The sequence below is a fragment of the Fukomys damarensis genome, unplaced genomic scaffold (genome assembly GCF_012274545.1).
Source record: "Fukomys damarensis isolate Sample0158 unplaced genomic scaffold, DMR_v1.0_HiC HiC_scaffold_4, whole genome shotgun sequence".
In the NCBI taxonomy this organism is placed as follows: Eukaryota; Metazoa; Chordata; class Mammalia; order Rodentia; family Bathyergidae; genus Fukomys; species Fukomys damarensis.
Window position 1 is genome coordinate 2,903,268 of NW_022900916.1, and position 17,939 is coordinate 2,921,206.

The following is a 17,939-nucleotide window of genomic DNA, read 5'->3' on the forward strand; positions in this document are numbered from 1 at the left end:
GTCCCTGGCCTCCCGTCACCCCCTCCTCCCCTCCCTATTTACCGACCTTTTATTTCCATTTTTTCATTTTCTCCTACTTTTTTTCCCTGTGAGACATTTTTTACTCAGAATTCCAGAATTCTAAGTGTCAAGAAATCAATGCTCCATCTCCAGTTACATCACCACTTAGATGTTGGTTTTGTGTAGCCTATTTTTGTCTTGCTCCTTTGTTTTTTCTTTGTGTTTTGCTTTCCTAACTGCGGGGCTTTTGATGCATGTTTGCAGTTCCTCACGTCTGCATTCCTGTGCAGCTGGCGAATCTGCGGAACATGTCTGGACCCCTTCTTCATTCCTTTCCTCCCTCCCTCTCCTCTCTGCCTGTCTTTCTTCTATTTCCTTACAGCAAAAGCAGGTATGCTGAAGAGTAGGTGAACCCTAAGTTCAGCCTCTGGAAGCTAAGAATGCTCATGCCTGTTTCTAATACCTGTGTGTGTGTGTCTGTGTGTGTGTGTGTGTGTGTGTAACTAGTACATCCACCTTTGGGAAGTGTTAAAACTACTTAATTACCCCAGATAATCCAGAATGAGCATTATGAAAGAAGAGACAATCGAGGACAGAAAGTATCAGGTCTGTTTACAAAGTAAAGAACTACACGACATTAAATACACTTTTTTAGCGTAGTACAAGCATGTATTTCTGCTTTGAGGTACCCATCTTCCTTTCATCTTTCAACCATGACTTTACCTTGCATAAAACAACTTGAAAATTCCTTGAAATTAGATGGAATTCATTGGAAAAACAGGCAATAGATTTACCTCTATTGTAAAGTGCTCCCAAGATATAGGAAAAGAGGCTTAATTTTACCTATAAGAGAAATTTTTATCTTTCCAACAAGGTCGATAGATATCCTCAACTTCATACCCCATGTTTAAGTTGCCCCCGAATATGGTAGAGAAATTTTAAACTGATTTGATGCCAGGGAGGAAAATGTCCTGATTTCGTGAAATTACAAATCCTTCTATCTTCAACACAGTAATTCTAGTTCTAAATATTTATTCTGCTCATCTACTTGGACATGTGAATTGACATATGTTTGAGTACGTATGTTTTAGTGCTGTTTTAATCACCAGGGCGTGAAGGAATTTAAATGCCTATCATAGTGGTCTATGAAGTGGGTTACTGCACAACTCTGCCTTTTCCAAAGTTGGAGACAGGGGAGCTTCCAAGATACTTTAAGAAGAGCAAGGCATACAGAGGAGGACTTACTTCATTATTCCTTCTGTGCATAATACCTTGGGAGTGAGTGAAGATCTAGGGTAAACACAGCCCCAGAAGTGGACAGAAGTAACTCACTCAGAACAAAGGAGAGAGCAGTGGACAGGTGGAGTATTATCAACCTGAACATTCTTCTGGGTTTGAACTATAAAGAATATTTTCTTTTATAAAAATGTAAGCCAATGTGCCCAACTTTATTAAGTATCTAAGTTTGAAAAATCTTAACTAAACTTAATTTTCAGAAATAAAGTGAAAGGTAGTAAGATCTGATTTGTGTTATTTTTACAGAATTATATTGATCTTTAGAATTCCCCTGAAATCCCGTATTACTGCCTATTATTCCCCCCTCTCCCCAACTTTTAACAATATTGCCCTTCTTGTGTAAAAGTTGATAGCTGATCTTCTTCCACTTAAGCCTTCTGGTTTTTGTTTCCACAATGCAGTTTGCTGCCATTTGAAGACAAAATGTCTTCACACTACCTTTCAGCCTCTCTTGCCCCTTTCTGGCCATATGTGAGCCACAGAGCAATTTTTTTTAAAAAAACCTAATAACTTACAGGTTCTTGAAAACTGTGAATGCCTCTAGTTGCATTTAGAGGCACACCCCAATTTACAGAGCCCAGCGGAGGACTGCAGGGGGACCCCATGTGGGCTTGCAGAATGTGCCAGCTCAGGAGGCGCTGTGTGCACACAGGACTCCAGTGAGATAGGAAGTATTCATCAGTGAGCACTCAGGGGCGATTATAAATAAACCACAAACAGACTTTCAACCACTGGCTTTTAGAATGAATCACTTCACATTGTATGACTTTCTCCAGTGAAATCGTTTAAGACGCACACATATACACCTGCACAGGATGTAGACAGACAGTGCTCTGTGCAGCTTCCCCATACAACCTCATAGTGGAGTCAGAGACCAATAAGCCAAGTATCACATGGGATTCAGAACACTGGAATCTACATATGATAGGAACACGAGGAAACTTACAAGTCGGACTTTTTTGTTCTCTTTGAAGAAATAAGAGCCTCAACATCTAGGCTCTTCGGATGTACATTTGGATTATTTTATTTTCAATGGAAGTGGCTTCCTATTGAAAACCTTGGGGTACTATCATATCTATCACGCACTCCTGAATGCTCAAGGAATCCATGGAAGGCTGGCCATTGTCTTCTGAAAAGAACGATGCACAAATCTTGGAGCCACCTTGTTTACACTTTTTAAAAAGTTGTTTCTGTTTTGCTTTTCTGCCATGCTTGAGGATGGAACCCAGGGCCGGGCAAACACTACCACAGAGCTGCACCCCAACCTCTAAATCCTTTAGGTTTTAGGGGTGTTTTTTTTTGCCCATCTGTTTCAACGTTATTACAAACCATAATGATGGTCAGTCGGATCTGTTGCAAGAAATCTGTTTCCTTTTTAAGCACTAAGAAATTGAAGAAAAATTTCCAGTGGTGGTTTCCATATTTCATTTTTATTAATAATACCTGACTATACAATTCACAGTTTATCAGTTAAATAAGTAATAGATTCAGAAAATCAGCACAGGTCTAGTTACAGCCTGTGCCTTAGGAAGGCCTTACTTGGCTGGTGACACTAGGATGAGAGTTGCTCGTGCAAGAAGGAAACATCTCTCTTAGAAATGCGTTTTAGTTTGAGAGTTGGAAAACAGGTTCTCTCCGTCCCACATACACATGGAAGTGTGGAATTTAAATGCATGGTGACAAGGTGTGGAGAGCTGGCTCTGTAATACACTGGTGCTGATGAATTTAAAACTCTGTCCCTTGCTGGCTACAGAGAGAGGCCACAAGAGGAAATGACTAAACCCTCAGAGTAAATCTTCATCGACAGCTGATAATTAGCATGCGGCTTAAGCTGTAATAATTAGTTCCCTCTTTAGAAAATCTCCGGATGAACTCTAAGTTGGTGCATTTTGGTTTCATCTTCTTTCTTTGTCCTGTCCCTCCACAAGTCATTCATGGTATTTTTAGGGTAGGAAGAACTCAAGATGAGCTCTCTCCTTTTGACTGAGTCAGCGCTGTGCATTATTTGCTCGTGTTTTCTGCAGATTACCTAGGATTAAAGTTTCCTCTGTCCCCTCTTCCTGTATCTTTCTGTTTCTTTCATCTGAATAGCTTGAAGCAGTGCAAAGGGATAAAGCAGCCAGCCAGTGCCGGGTAAATGTACCAAGGGCCATCGCAGTGGTAGGGGCAAGACCGTTACTGTGACGTCAGTACCAGCTGAAAAGCTAAAGACAGATAACTGTCTTCAGGGAGGAGGAAAGCATCTTGTGGCCTCTATTTTACCTTTGGTGGGCTTTGAAACTGTCACACACTGGATAAAAACAATGCAATTTTCGTAGAAGTATGATCTATAGATCTAAAAATATCACAAGTTGATAAATCAAAGCAGCATGAGACTTTATGAAATACAAACTAAGGGTAAGTAAAATTAAAATTGGTATAGACCTGAATTTTCCTGTTAATGCTGCTATTTAATAACTTTGAATGATGTCGTTCCAAATTATCAAATATTGGAAAAATCTTCCATTCTACCTTACTATTTGTAGAAGCCTCTGCAAAGATGGATTCAGTATGATGCATAATAATCCTTTTATAGGCTAAACTCTCCCTAGCTGCTTCCAGGCACACAGATAGTAGATTATAAAGTCACTGTTAACAGGGAACAAGATTTTAGGAAGTTCAACAGTCTTTTGATCTGTGGCCCCGTGACCAGCAGTGGCAGTGACTAAGCTGTGTGTGCTCCCAGTGGTGACAAACTGCATCTCAGTGAGGCTTTAGACAGAGCTCTGTCCATTGCTGGGATCAACACAGGCCCAGGAGCCCTCCTCAGCTGTGCGCTGAATCTATCGGATCTTTGCTTCTTCACATAAAGAAAATGAGGATAGTAGTATTTCTGAGGAGTTTCCACAATGACCAGATGAGATAATAAATGTCTACCCCAGGTATTGTACAAAATAAATGTGTTCGATGAAAGTTGTTCTCACTTGTCGCCTCGAGAGCTAGGCGAAGGCAACAGCAGCCAGACACAGCGTAGAAGGAGGCGTTCGCACTCATCCCTCTTTCATTTATAAGACATCATTTTGTTTTTAATAAACTAATCCATGTTTACTGGATAAATATTTTGTTTTAACATGTAGATATTAATATACAGATATTAATAAAGAAAATATTAAGAAGCTCTCTTCTTCCATGAAAAAAGAAAACTAAATTTCATAACAAAATAATTAGTGACTAACATTTGTTAATTCGCTGTGTACCATACCTTAGAGGAAGGGCCAAATATTACCCTAAGTAAAAGTCACAGGCCAAAACAAAGAAGAAAGATACATAATGCAAAGCCCACTTTTCAAAGAACTAAGAGAAGCTAGTAGTAGGAACAAATTGGTAGTACAAACTATATAAACTATACTATACCATATGAACTACTACTGTAAACTAGTAGTAGAAACAAATTAGGTTAAATGCTGAAATTGTTTTGAAACAACAGAAAAGAGAATTTGGGAAATTATTTGAACCTCTGCCCACTTTTTATTTCTCTCTTTCATTTTGCTCTTTATATACATGTATATTCTGAGTTTCTCATGTGCGAGAAATTATGTGATATTTTAGCATGTGTCTGACTTACTTCACTTGCTACTAGGTCCCCGAGTTGCATCCATTTGCCCCGAATGCTTTGTTTATCTTTGTGTCCAAGTAGCGATCCACTGTATGAATACCATCCATTCATCTGTTCATAGATGAATACATCGGTTCCAAGCTCTCAATATTACAAATTGTAAATATCACATGTGCATGTCTCCCTCTATTGTGATTACTTTAACTCTTTTGGGAAGATTCTTAGAAGGGGGATAGCTGGGTGGAATGGAATCTTTATTTTTAGTTGTTTGAGGAATCACCATGCTGATTTCAGTAGTGGCTATTCTAGTTTACATTCCCAGAAAATTTGTATGATATAAAACAGGTGCATTAGCCTCTAGGAAAGTTCTAATAGTAATATTCTTTGTATTCTGTGTCTCATTTTTACTAGCAATTAAAACTCAAAAGTACTATTTAATTTGTTATTTCATACTAACTTCTTGAAACAATAAAGCTGAATTCCTTTTCCATGAACACCTTATTTAGTGTTTTCCTTGAGGACCTATTATTTTTAGAACACACATAGTCATTTTTCTTTCTTTAACATAGCTTTTCAACATATTAAAAGAATAATTTCTCTATTTCTATGTATTACATATAAGTACTTGCTCTAGATTTTTCTGTAAAAATATACTTCTGCTTCTTTTTCTAAACTTTTGAACTCTGTTATTTACCAAACTTTACTCTTTTCATTTCACTAATTGATTTTATGTTTGGAATGTCCTTTCTTACACATAAAGCCTCCTCAGTTCTTAGACCAGCATATAGATGAAGGAGAGGAGGCTGGGAGCGGAAGTGTTTTTATCTCTCTCTGGCAGTGTGAACGACTGTGACAGCACTCTCATTGTAGGGAAGATGTCTCAGGTCAGTGAATGAAGTTTCATTTCAGGCAGATACTCCCCAAAATATATTACATTGGATATCTGCAAATAGCAGTCAACTGACCCAGACTTCTGGAAATACAGCTTGCAACAAGTGTGTTACTACAAATTTACTCAAGAATAAAGACAGACTGGGTGTAGCGACCACGCTGTTTAGCACATGGCTTCCACATTTAACCACAGATGAAGGGCTGATCACCACACAGCCAGGGCAGGGGAAGCCAGCTCACCAGGAACCGTAAACACTTCTGGGCAGCCTTGCTCTTGGGAGTCTGAGTCGAGAGGTGCAGGAACTGTGTCACACCGCGGTGGCTGAGAGCCAGACGCTCCTGTACAGGTAGAGCCAGCACTCATGCTTGCCCAGGACAAGCAGAGGAAGAATTGGGACAGTGAAGCAGGGGATGAGAGCGACAAGAGGCGAAGGTCAGGCACCTCTGGGAGGCCAGTTTCTCTGGCCAGTGTTAGTTCTCTGATTCCCGTGCAGCCCGACTTTCTGGCCCTGGGTTTTCGGGAGCCTAATTCGTCTCTTTTCAGCCCAGTTGTCGGTGTTGTTGTCATAGTCTTCACGTCCCATTTGAATGCGAGTCCATCCTGCACCCAGTAGGGATCGTCATTTCAAGAAGAGGCAGGGGACACGGTGCCTTATTCTAGGGACACCGAGTGTCCACCATGGTATTTTTCAACATTCTCTGCACAGCTTCCCTTAGTCCTCAACCCCAAGCAACGCCCAGAGCAGAGCAGCTGTTATGCTTTGTTTCCCTTACACTATTGCTTTGGATTTGATGAAGCTGAAGGTCAAGCTGGAAATACATTTTAATAGCTTCTCAAATACAAGGGGATGGCTTAACAGTTAAATTTATTCTAAATGTCTTGTAAAATTTACAGTTAAATTTATTCTAGCTGCATAAATTTACCTTATCCTATTTTTTCCCTTCTCACTACCCTAGAAATATATTTATTCAATTGAAAATATTTGGAAAGTAATCTCATATTCTCCTTGGAAATAAGCAAGTTAAATAATTAAGGAACAATAATGTTAATATTGAATGAATAATAAAACCAATTAATACTTGCATTCTGTTTTAGAAGTTTCCATTATAGACTGGCTGTCTGCTCACTAGCCCACATATATGTCTAAGCACAAATACCTGTGCTGAACACTTTTAACTTCCCCTGACAGGGACAGGACTGAGAGTTACAGCCAGTGAGAAAGACAGTTTAGGACTTGAAGAACATGAACATCATGAGCACGGTTTATGCCCATGAAAGTGAATGTGAAAATGGAAGACCTTGCCCCGTTGGTCCGAGCTGCTGAGTCCAAGCAGCTTCTCAGGAGCCCAGACTGCCAGGGCTCCAGCTGTTGGTGGTGACGTTGGCTCTGTGTTTTGGCTCAGGATGAGGAGCCGAGGCATCACAGGCTCTGTCCGCTCGCCAGTTGCAGAAAAGTTTAGAGAAAACCGCACTCTGCTACTCGGCTTTGCTGCTTCTGCTGTTGTTTTTTTTTATTTGTTTGTTTTTAGCCATGTTTGGGACTGAACCCTAACCCTCCCCACACCTGCCAGGCAAACGCTCTAGCACTGAGCTGCAGTTCTGGCCCGCACATGTTTTTTTTTGTTTCTTTTTTGTTAAGTTTACGGTATCACGTTCGGGATTATTCAAGGAAATGCCTTCAGAAATAACAAGAAACTCCTTGACTCTTTTCCCGAGGCCTTGACTTGTTTCCTGTGCTGGTTTTCAGCTGTATGTTCCTTATACCAAGGCAGATCACCCAACCCCATAATTATTTAAGTACAGTAAAAGTTGTAAGTGAATTGTTGGAATACTTCCACTTAGGCAAACGTGGACTTGCTCATTGGCCAAAATTCCCTCTCTTAACCAGCTGCTGAGATTACAGGCTCAGCATTGTTCTTAGAATTCTACAAAACCCACCAAGTGTTGGTTGTTTTGTTGTTGCTTATTTTTATAGTGCATTGTCACCTTCATCTGAGCAATGCAATTTCAGCGGAGAAGGAAGGAATGTTTCAGGTGCCAGAGAGGCCTCAGGTGACTCAGGCAATCAGCGTCAAAGCCCAGCCCAGAACTTGGCCTCCAGGTTCTTAGTCTGCAGGACTTTTGACCATGATATACACATCTTTGACTCAGATTTTCGTGTTTTTTTAGGAAACTTGAGTGATTTTTTTTTCATTGTAATGGTATGATCCTATAAGATCATTATTAATTTCTGGGCACCAAAGTTTTAAAATACAAGATAATGATAAATTAGACTATTACACCATGGTAGCTTGCAGTTTTGAAAATAAAATATATATATATAAAGGCTGTAGAAATGAAAACTTACAAAATGGGCATTCGTCTAGTGCACATCTCCATGGTTTCCTTGGCTTTCTTCAAGTTATGTACTCATAGGAATAGGTGCAATTGTGTAGTCTCTTAGGACAGACTTGGCCCTGGAGAGGCAGGAGGGCTCAGGAGAGAATTAAACGATCAAAACAAAATAGGACTGATGAATGAACCAGGAATTTCTAGAATTAACAAGGAAACTATTCGGGATTGTTTTAATCATTGTAAACTGGCAATAATTGGATTATTTTTGGTTTTTGTAAAATTAAAGTTTTGTACCATAAAATAAAAACAAAGAATCTAACACCTTTAAAATACTAGGACTATAATCAGCTTCACCTAGATTGGCAATCTATAGCAAGCAGAGCTTGGTGCCCATCTTGCTGTAGTCTCATGGAGGTAACGTACTCCGGACTCATGGGGGTGGAAAGCAGGGCTGTCCTACCTGTACTGCGTTCCCTCATGTGGCCACTCCCTTCATGGCTGGTCTGCTTCTCATTCCAACTCAATAAATAGGTCTGGGTTAGATTATTCCATTCTAGTAATGCTTATGATAGGGCACTAATATTGTGATCCTTTCATAGGTGTCTTTTATTTTTCAACAAACGTAGTCTCCTAAGCTTCACACTTTCATGTTTTTGACAGGTCTATAGTATGAAACTCAGTCATTTTAGCTAATGATCAGGTCCCATTCAAATAGTGATTTCACTGTGTGTAAAACTGGGGATGTTTAACAAACTACCACAATAACTGGGGAAGCACTAGTGAGAGTCCACTTGTAGAACAGATACAGAATCATAACTTCTTACAAAGACAAGTGTGGTGCAGCGCACACCTTTGGTTTGCATTTCTGTTGCATAGTGTATCTCAAAATGTGTTTCTTCTGCATGTGAATCCTTAATAAGGGCAGCAATATTATTTCACCTTAACAGAAATCATTTAATGGGAAAAGTTGGTCTTCTAGACCTCAAGAACCTCTAAGCTCTAAATCATGATTTTTTCATCTCCAAATGAAACAACTATTATTCTTCTCATCCCACCTCAAAACTTGTTCTCAGTCTCTTTAGGTGAATTGTCAAATGGCTGAATATCACAATTTCTACTCTTACAAGAGATACTTTAACTTTAGAATATTGTTCATTTTAAACTAAGGATTCAAAGTTAATCCTATTCCATAATTTGGGGCACCAACAATTGCAAAATAGAAATGTGGACAAATAATAAATACATTTGAAATAGAGAGATGAAAGAAACATATTTTCTTTTTCAGAAATAGAACATAGAAGAGTGGGCAAAATGCTCTAAATTTGTCATACTGCCTCTTACTTCCCTGAATTTTAGTGTCCTGGTCAATAAGATGCCAAACTCTCTATCAAATGCATTAGTCACTGACCCACACAAAGGGAATCAATCTTCTGATTTATGATTTGTAAGTGGCGTTTTCAGGAATTCCTCCATATTCAGTATCTAATCTTGGAAGCTCTATGCTACTTCAGTTCTAAAAGCTTTTGCATATCATTTTACCAAACTTGCTGCCGCATGCAATGAAATACCTTCAACAAACAAATAAATATATGTGTATGAGAGGTCTGTGGAGTTCTGATGTCTTAAAATAAGTTCATGCAGCTAAAACATATAGCTCACAATTCCTGAGTTAGATATGAATTGTGAACATAAGCCAAAATTGCTGTGGTAAAAACCAGAGCCCTGTGTGTTCTATCAGTGACACTCGTGGTACAGATGTTTCATTAAAACCGCATCTCACAGACAACCTTGAAAGTTTGCAACATCATTCACTTTGATTCTGGATGTGAATTTTAGTACCAGGATCAAGTAAAAGCATAATTTTTCTGAGCTGATGTTCACTTCAAATTAAATGGACATGCCTTGGGAGAATTTGGTGGAGATATGGCATTATGTTTTACATAGAGAAGCCATCAAATGTCTTTTCCACAAGCAATATCCATTAAAGATTATCAAGGATAATTTTTTCTATGTTTAAAAACAACATTTACCTAACATTCAGTTGGAGTGGAGCTTTTAAGTTCCTGAGTTCATACAATGTTTTACTTTGTGTACACAGTAAAATACGCTGCCAGTTGCACTACATGGCAGGCCCTCTGTGTCTGTGGTCCAGGCCCACAGCTTCTACCAACTGTGAAAATCTGTGTCTGTGCTGAATGTGTGAAGACTTTTTCTTATCACTGTTACCTAACAGTTTGGCATAACAACTATTTATAGAAGCATATACATTGTACTAGGTATCCTAAATAACCTAAGATGATTTGGGTTAGGAAAGAGATGAATGTTATGTGCCGAAACTGTGCCATTTTATATAAGTGACTTGAGCATCTTTTAGTTTTGGGGGGGCTGGAACCAGTTCCTGGTGGATACTGATGGATGGCTTTATATTTCTAGTCTTATTGAACAACACAATGCAAAGGCTTTGATGTATGATGAAATGAATGATCAGCAGCAGTGACTATGGAAGCTTGGGAAAGCTGTTGCTTGGGGTCTGCCTTTTCCCGTGTGTCTAGTATACGTATCCCTTTGTGTTTCAGAGCTCTTGGATCTGAACAGGACATCAGTGTTTCAGAGCCCCCATGGATCTCTGGATCTCCACTCGATGCTGCTGGATGAATACCAAGAACGACTCTTCGTGGGGGGCAGGGACCTCGTGTACTCCCTCAGCTTGGAGCGAATTGGTGATGGCTACAGAGAGGTACGGAGCCCCGGACTGTTTCAGGAGGGGGATTGTGAGGATGTTGCTTGGTTTGGTTTTTCTATTGTGTTGATTAATTTAATATTCTGAGTAATTACTTTACTGTGATAAAATCTTCATTGAAAAGGAGCTCACTGAGAGAGGTTCATACATCACCCTGTATACCTTCCAGCATCTGCTGCGCCCCAGTCCCAGCAGATCCTGCCTGGGGATTCCGCATTCCTGGTGCTCTCTGGACTTTGTTGCCACACCCCTGTCCGTGGCTGAATGACCTGTGTTGCAACAAGCAGGAGCTCGGTATTTCAGAAGGGTCAACAGTGGGAAAGGCCAAAGCAGCTCTGCCTACTGTCGGGTCAGATGTTTTTAAGGCCCATGCCCATTTTACATGAAACATGAAGAAACACTTAAATGCATTTTTTGGCATAGACACACCTATGATATAATCTGCTTTTTTTGTAGTTGACTTTCACATTGTATTCATCAAAATGGGCTCTGGCCATATTTCCTGAAGTCTTTGAAAACAAAATGATTATGATCAAAGGCAGCCACTCTCGATCCCTTCCGGGTCCTACTCCCTAGAGGAAATACTCTTACCCTTGTAGAGTTGTCTTCCGATTCTTCACGTAACACGCAGTCCTAGGGTTGGGGTGCAGCTCAGAGGCAGAGTATGAACTCGGCATGCGTGCTGCTGTGTACTGATGTCTTTGCTCTTAGGCACTTCCTGTTAGCTTTAGGAGAATGAGAATTTTAGCTTTCTTTTCTTGCAGCAGCACAGCACAAATATCTGTGCATCACACTTTAGCAAGACCTTCCAAATACAGTTATCCCAATATTTTTGGTCACATAATAGTTGTGCCTGGCAGTATTGTTATTAGGAAGATAGTATTCTCTACCAAGCCACATCCTGTAAGCTTATTGCATCTTTTCTTTCCTTCCCTACTCTGTCTCTTTCTGAAATTTTCTTGGCTCTCCTGAAATTGAAAGTTATCCCCCTCCCAGCTTCTTGGATATTTATACTAACTTCACTAATTTTTAGCCAGCCTTTCTAATACTGGGCTTTTCACACGTCTTTCCACACTGTCCTGCTGCAGCGGAGCTTCCATACCACCCTGTGTTCCCCCTGTGCCCCCGTGTGGAACCTCGTTTCCAGGGTCCCAGTTTTCTGGGTACAGTCTGGCATTTTGCTGAAGTGTATCTTCTCTTAGCTTTTCGAAGTAAGATCCAAAGTCAAATCAGAGTTTTGTAAGTTTGCACATTTTTATTCAGATTTCACACATAAATGGATAAATGGATATGCTGTAGAATTTCAGGTCAAATATCTTTTGATTCAGGATTTTGCCGAGCATCTCTCCATCGTTTCTATCTTCACTCAGCCGCTGAGGATTGCAAAGTTCTGATTCCGGGCCTTACTCTCCACTCTGTGTATCTGGAGTTCCCCCATTAACCTGGGTGCTTTAAAGCTTACTTAGGCTTCTTAGCATCAGCCTTTTCCTCACCTGTGCTGGAACACAAGGGGCCCCCGGCCTCACCTCTGGAAAATGTTGTGATCGCACTGACATTTTCCTTTCCACATTCTCCTTTAACTCTTTCTGGGCTCACAGCAGTCGGACTCTTTCTCATAGCCTGGCAGGACTGAGCACTGACTGGGCCTGAAGTGCTCCTCCAGATCTCAGCCACGCACACCCTTCCCACTCTAGGCTCCCACGTGTCCCAAGTTCTTTTTCATGAATGAGCATGCTTGTTGGCTACTCTCACCTGGCAGGAAATTGGATTTCTCCTTTTCAGTGTGTGGATCTAGTCGACACTTGTCCGTATGTTTTAGAATTCCTAAAATGTTGCTGATAAATCTTTGGCCTTGCACCCCACTCTAATTTGTCTTTTGGGGAATTATACCTTTTTAATCCTCTTACATCATATTTTTGGTTGCAGGATATAGAGTTGAAACAAATCTTTTCTTCTACCCTGAGTCTTTCCTCTTTTTTATTTTGCACAGAGTGCTCTTTTGAGAACACAAACATACCAATTGCTCGCCCCTGTGTACTTGTGCGTGCACACACACAGCCTCCTTCACTCAGATTCAGTGGGTGATTTTTCCACCCCTCGGCTGGTCTCTCTGCCATTTCAGCCCTTAGTGACGCTCTCTTCCCCTCCCCCCCCCCGCTCTGATATGGTCTGAAGCTGTTAGTCTGTGAAGGCGATCTGTCATCCCAAAAGATGGAGAATCTTTTTATTAAGGAAATGGTTCTTCACCCCCCGTCCTGGGACTGGGATCACAGGAATCTCCTGCAGTCCACATTCAGAGCCAGCCTCGTCGGTGAACCCGTGCACAGCTGTCCTGAGCCGCTTCCTGCACCTGCAGCAAGACCCAGAGACAGCTGTTTCCAGCTCCAATGCGATTTCCCTTCAGAACGGGGGACGCTGACGGTTGCTTAGGGTTTGGCCTAGTTGTACAAAAGCCAAGACAGCTTCTGTGGAGGAAATGGCCTGTGAAGACTGTCTAAGAGTGAGGGGATGGTGTGAGCGGCCTCTCAGAGAACTGAGCAGCCTGGTGAGGGGCCATGGAGATTCGGGGTGCTGCTGGTAGGGACCCCAAGGAAAGCACAGTAAAAACCAACAGCTTTCCGCGGGTGGATCCTCTCTCCGGCAGCTCATGGCTCACGCAGTTGGTGGGGGCTTTTGCAGCCAAACTTACAAATGTCAGCACCGCCCCGGCCCCACGGCAGGCCCGGGCCAGGGAGAAGCGCTCGGGGAACTTCGCCCCGGCTGCATTTCCCACTCTGTGCTGTCCTGCCTCTCTCTCCAGAGTGGAAGCAGCGAGGCCCACAGAGCGGCCCACTGTCTGGTCCCCACTCGGGCAGGGCTGCTCAGGGCGCAGGCGGAGCCGGGCTGGGCCTGAGGTCTCGGGCTGCACAGATGCACTGTCTCCTGGCGCAGCTCCTGTCCCTTCGTGTCTGGGCCTTGCTGTCCTTCCTCAGCAGTGGACAGCGGTTACGGTGCCCACCCCTCTTGCTCGGTGTTCTCCGTCCCTGCGTTGTTCACCGGTCTGGGGACCATGTCTGTGACATTTCTCCTCAGTCAGGTCCTCAAGCTTCGGGACATTTAGCTGCATCCCTGGTCTTACACAAAGAGACATCCATACCGCGACGGACCTCCCCGCAGTGTGACCGTTACAGAATGCCTACACATGGTGGCATGTGCCCTGAGAGACACAGGCACCGTGACTCACACCACACTGCAGCCCACCTAACTGCAGGCAGGCTCCAGACCCTCCACTGAGCATGCGTCCAAGAGCACGCGAAAACATACACACACGTGCTCCCTTAGGCTGGATGTCTAGTGGTGCCACATCCTTCTCCTCAGATCAAGCACCTGGAAAAGACAGCTCTGTTTTTTCAAACTCTATTTCTTAGTTTTAATACCTTACCATTTGATGCATAAATGGATATATGGAGCATGAATACGTTAGAAGAGAAGATGATAAAGCGAAAACCTGCAAACCCAAAACCCAACCCGAGGATGAGGACATCGCCTTGGCCCCAGCCTGGCCCCTGACACCCACCTGTCCTCACAAGTCCGTACCACCCTAGGTTCCTTCTTCGCCCCTCCTGTGTGTTCATTCTTCATAATTACTGCATCACACACGAAGCTTTTCTGTATATTAGTGCTGGCATTTTTTGAGCTGTGTACAAATGGTAGACAAGGGTACACTGCAGTCTGTGGGATTGCCTTTTTGTTTGTTTTCTATCGTTTTATTCAATGTTTTTTTAGATTCAGTCATGTTATTTGTACCTAAAGCTCATTTGCCATTAAGGGTGGAATAGTAAAGTAGCAGCATTACTCTGGCCTTGAGACTCAAATCCCAGCTCTGTGTGTATAACAGTAGGAAAATTCCTTTATCTCTCTGAGTATAAAGTTTAGTTACTTTTTGTAAAGGACTCGCTGATGTGATTGCCATGCAATGTGAACGAAGCACAAGTTCTCATTACTCACTTTGACTTCCCTCTAGTTCCCTCCATCATAAACTTGGCCTGATTTATCCAACCGTTGGGGAGATACGAGAGAGAATGGTGGGGAGGTGGGGAGGAGGAAGGGGTTCGCCTGGCACACGACGCTTGAGGACGAGCAGCCGCATAAAGGCAGCAGCCAGCTGCGATGAGCAGCCACCGGGCAGGACTGCAGCGCCAGAGAACCAGGGCCAGAGGCGTGGCTGAGTCTGGCAGGGGAGCCAGGCCAGGGAGCAGCGACGGGATGGGAGCTGACCGGGCAGGTGACTGTGGGTGGGTCAGCTGTGTGAGAGGATGGCAGTACGAGCAATCTCAGTTACAGAGAGGGGAAAGACAGGGTGACAGCACAGACTACAGAAGGGGAGAGGGTCACAGTGTGAGCTTCAGAGTAACTTTGCTTCTGTTTTTATTATTATATTTTTGTTCTATTGGATAGGGATGTCTGGAGAGAAAGAAAATCAGTCTGAGAGAGGCAAAAGAATAAAGTGAAATATTCTTCTCACATGTGGGCTAGGAGTGGAAAGGAGGCCGCTAGCAGGAACGCTGGCTGGTGGACAGCCCGCTGTCCGAAGGGCCGATCTGCTTTTAATCAGAGCAAGAGGCTGAGGAACAGAGGGAACCAAGCCAGAGATCAGGGCCTCGCTGGAGGCGTTCCCGGATTTAACAGGGAGTGAGGGGTCCGGAGGGACGTGGGGCAGGGTCGTGGGACCCCACTGAGCCCCTGACACTTGCTCCTCCTCCTCCTTCCTTAACCCCGGCCTCCTTTAGGACACACCGGCCCTCCTGCTCGCACTCCAAAGCCTGCTCTGCCCACCTTTCCCAGGGGGCGCTCTTTCTCCTCTGAGTTTATTTCCTCTCTCTCTAACAGCAATGACAGATCCAGTTTGGCCTAAGGCGTCTTGATGTTCTGTGAACGCTGTCCATTTGGCTTCTGGCAGAGCCTGTGATCCCTAATTGTGTCAAGGAAACTTACAAGACCATGCTATGAAATACGGAAATAAAGTTGTCAAGCTATACACGTCTTGAAATATAGCCCTCGTAATATGAAAAATAACAATTTGTGACATGTTAACATGTAGTCTCTTTTCTGGCATATTAAATAATAAGATCTTGCAACACTCTCTCCTGGGTCCCATAATTTCAAATTAATTATGATTCTTAATGATATTTCAAGATAAATGTAAGAAAACATTTTTTAAATTTTTCTTAGTAATGAAGCTATAGTTACTATTAATTTTACTGTGGTTTGTTTTCTGTATTTGTATGACAGAAATGATAAATTTCAGTTACAAGTTAGTGTGCCAAATGCTACAATTTTGTCTGATTTCTGAGTTAGTACATTCCATGAGTTCTTTTTTCAGGTCCCAGTTAGGAACTCCTGGAAGGAAAAAACAAAGAAGTAAATTTCTGAGTAAATATAAATACAGATTTCTCAATTTAGCGCCGAGTGGTCTTGGTGAGCTCCTCCAGTCCACCCCTTTAGCTGGGCGCTGCTCTTTCACAGCCAAGCCCCGCTGTTTGCTGTGCATCCCTCCTCGTCCCACACCCGCCTCTCCCATCAGAGCGCGGCCTCCTGCAGTGGCCTCCGGCCTGTTAGCGCTGTTGCTTTCCTCCTGTAACTGCTTGGCAGGCGGTTTTCCTGGTCCTTCCCTCCTCCTGGCCTGCGTTTTGTTCTCCTGCTGCGTTAAGCGGTCTCCTCGTCCGTCCCTGGATCAGGACGCCCCTCGTGAGTAGCTGCTGGGTTGTGTTCACCCGAAGGCCCAGGAGGGAAGACCCTAAGTCCACGGTGGCTGATCCACCGTCCTCCTGCCGCCCTGCTCTCTTCCCTCCGCCCTCTTGCAGATCCCGCTGCATTTACTGTCGGAACGACTTTCAAAGGAGCCGCTTGCATTTCCTCTAGGTTAATTTTGCTTGCCTTCTTGGCCTACTGCTACCTCTACCCACCACTTGCCCATTTGCCTCTGGGAAATGTGAAGGGTTCTGTTTTGCATGTGGAGGGAATTCCAACCATGGCCGCACTTCAGTGGGCAAACAAGACTCTTGTAAATGGTGTGTGCCTTGCCCCCATCCCTCAGCCCTGGGCTGAGCCTAGTAGTGCACGCCTGTAATCCTAGTACTGAGGAGGCTGAGGCAGGAGGATCACCATGAGTTCAAAGACAGCCTGGGCTACATAGTGAGTCCATGGCCAGCCTGAACCACATAGCAAGACCCTGTCTCAAAAAACCAAATCAACCAAACAACAACAACAACACTGACTGCAATGTGCACCCCAGATTATAAATGCTGCAGCAGTGTGTGTCCCTGTAGATTCTGGGGAACACAGACCCTTTTATGTGGTACCCAGGGGATAATTGTTTTATTTATATTAAACAGAAGTTATATTGATATGCACACACACGCAATACTGACTCCCCCCCCAATTTTGAAATAGACAATAACTTATCATTCATGAGGCATTTTTAGGAATTGGCTTTGTCTTATAAATGATGTCATTTGTTAGATTTCAGACAATGTAGTAATGCAATGAAATTCTGCTGTGCTGTATCTGCCACATTCATAAAATATTCTTGAACTTCGCTAGCAAATCATTCTCTTCACTCTAAAGCTTCTGGCTCTGCAGGTCTCTCAGCTTTGCTTGACGTGACAGCTCCACTTCTTCCCAGGCAGGGTCACCTGGCCGCTCTCTAAAATCTCCCGACACGAGACCAACACATTCAACCTCCATCTCCTCAGTAAGAAATATTTTTAAATGTACACTTTTTTCCCTTTTATTTCTCGACACCATTTTGGGGCAAGAGGAGCTTTGGCAGGAGTAGAGGAAAACATTATCTGGGTGAGAAAAATCCAAGCACCATTTGATCATTGTGTGAGGATATCAGGATACTGAGTGTGCAGGTGGTGGAGAGAGGGTGGACATCGAGATGGACACTCGGCCCCAACGCCTGCTGACCACCCCTGAGCCCCTGTGTCCATCTGTAGACTGAGTTCAGAACGAGGCTCCCATGTTCCCTCCGGAGAGCAGAGCTTCACACACGGGGACTCGGGTATTCATGTGTTAAATATCTTTTGGTTTTCTTCTCA

At 43.1% G+C, this 17,939-nt stretch overlaps 1 protein-coding gene across 1 annotated transcript in view; it reads left to right on the top strand.

The window, feature by feature from the left end:
* Positions 1 to 3,520: 3,520 nt before the first annotated feature.
* The window catches only part of Sema3e (semaphorin 3E), a 106,226-nt gene continuing 91,807 nt past the window's right edge, over positions 3,521 to 17,939 (top strand). The window contains exons 1-2 of the mRNA XM_033756474.1: positions 3,521 to 3,693; positions 10,694 to 10,854. Of these exons, the coding sequence (XP_033612365.1) occupies positions 3,666 to 3,693; positions 10,694 to 10,854 (189 nt within the window). The 5' untranslated portion in view covers positions 3,521 to 3,665. The remainder of the gene's footprint in view (positions 3,694 to 10,693; positions 10,855 to 17,939) is intronic.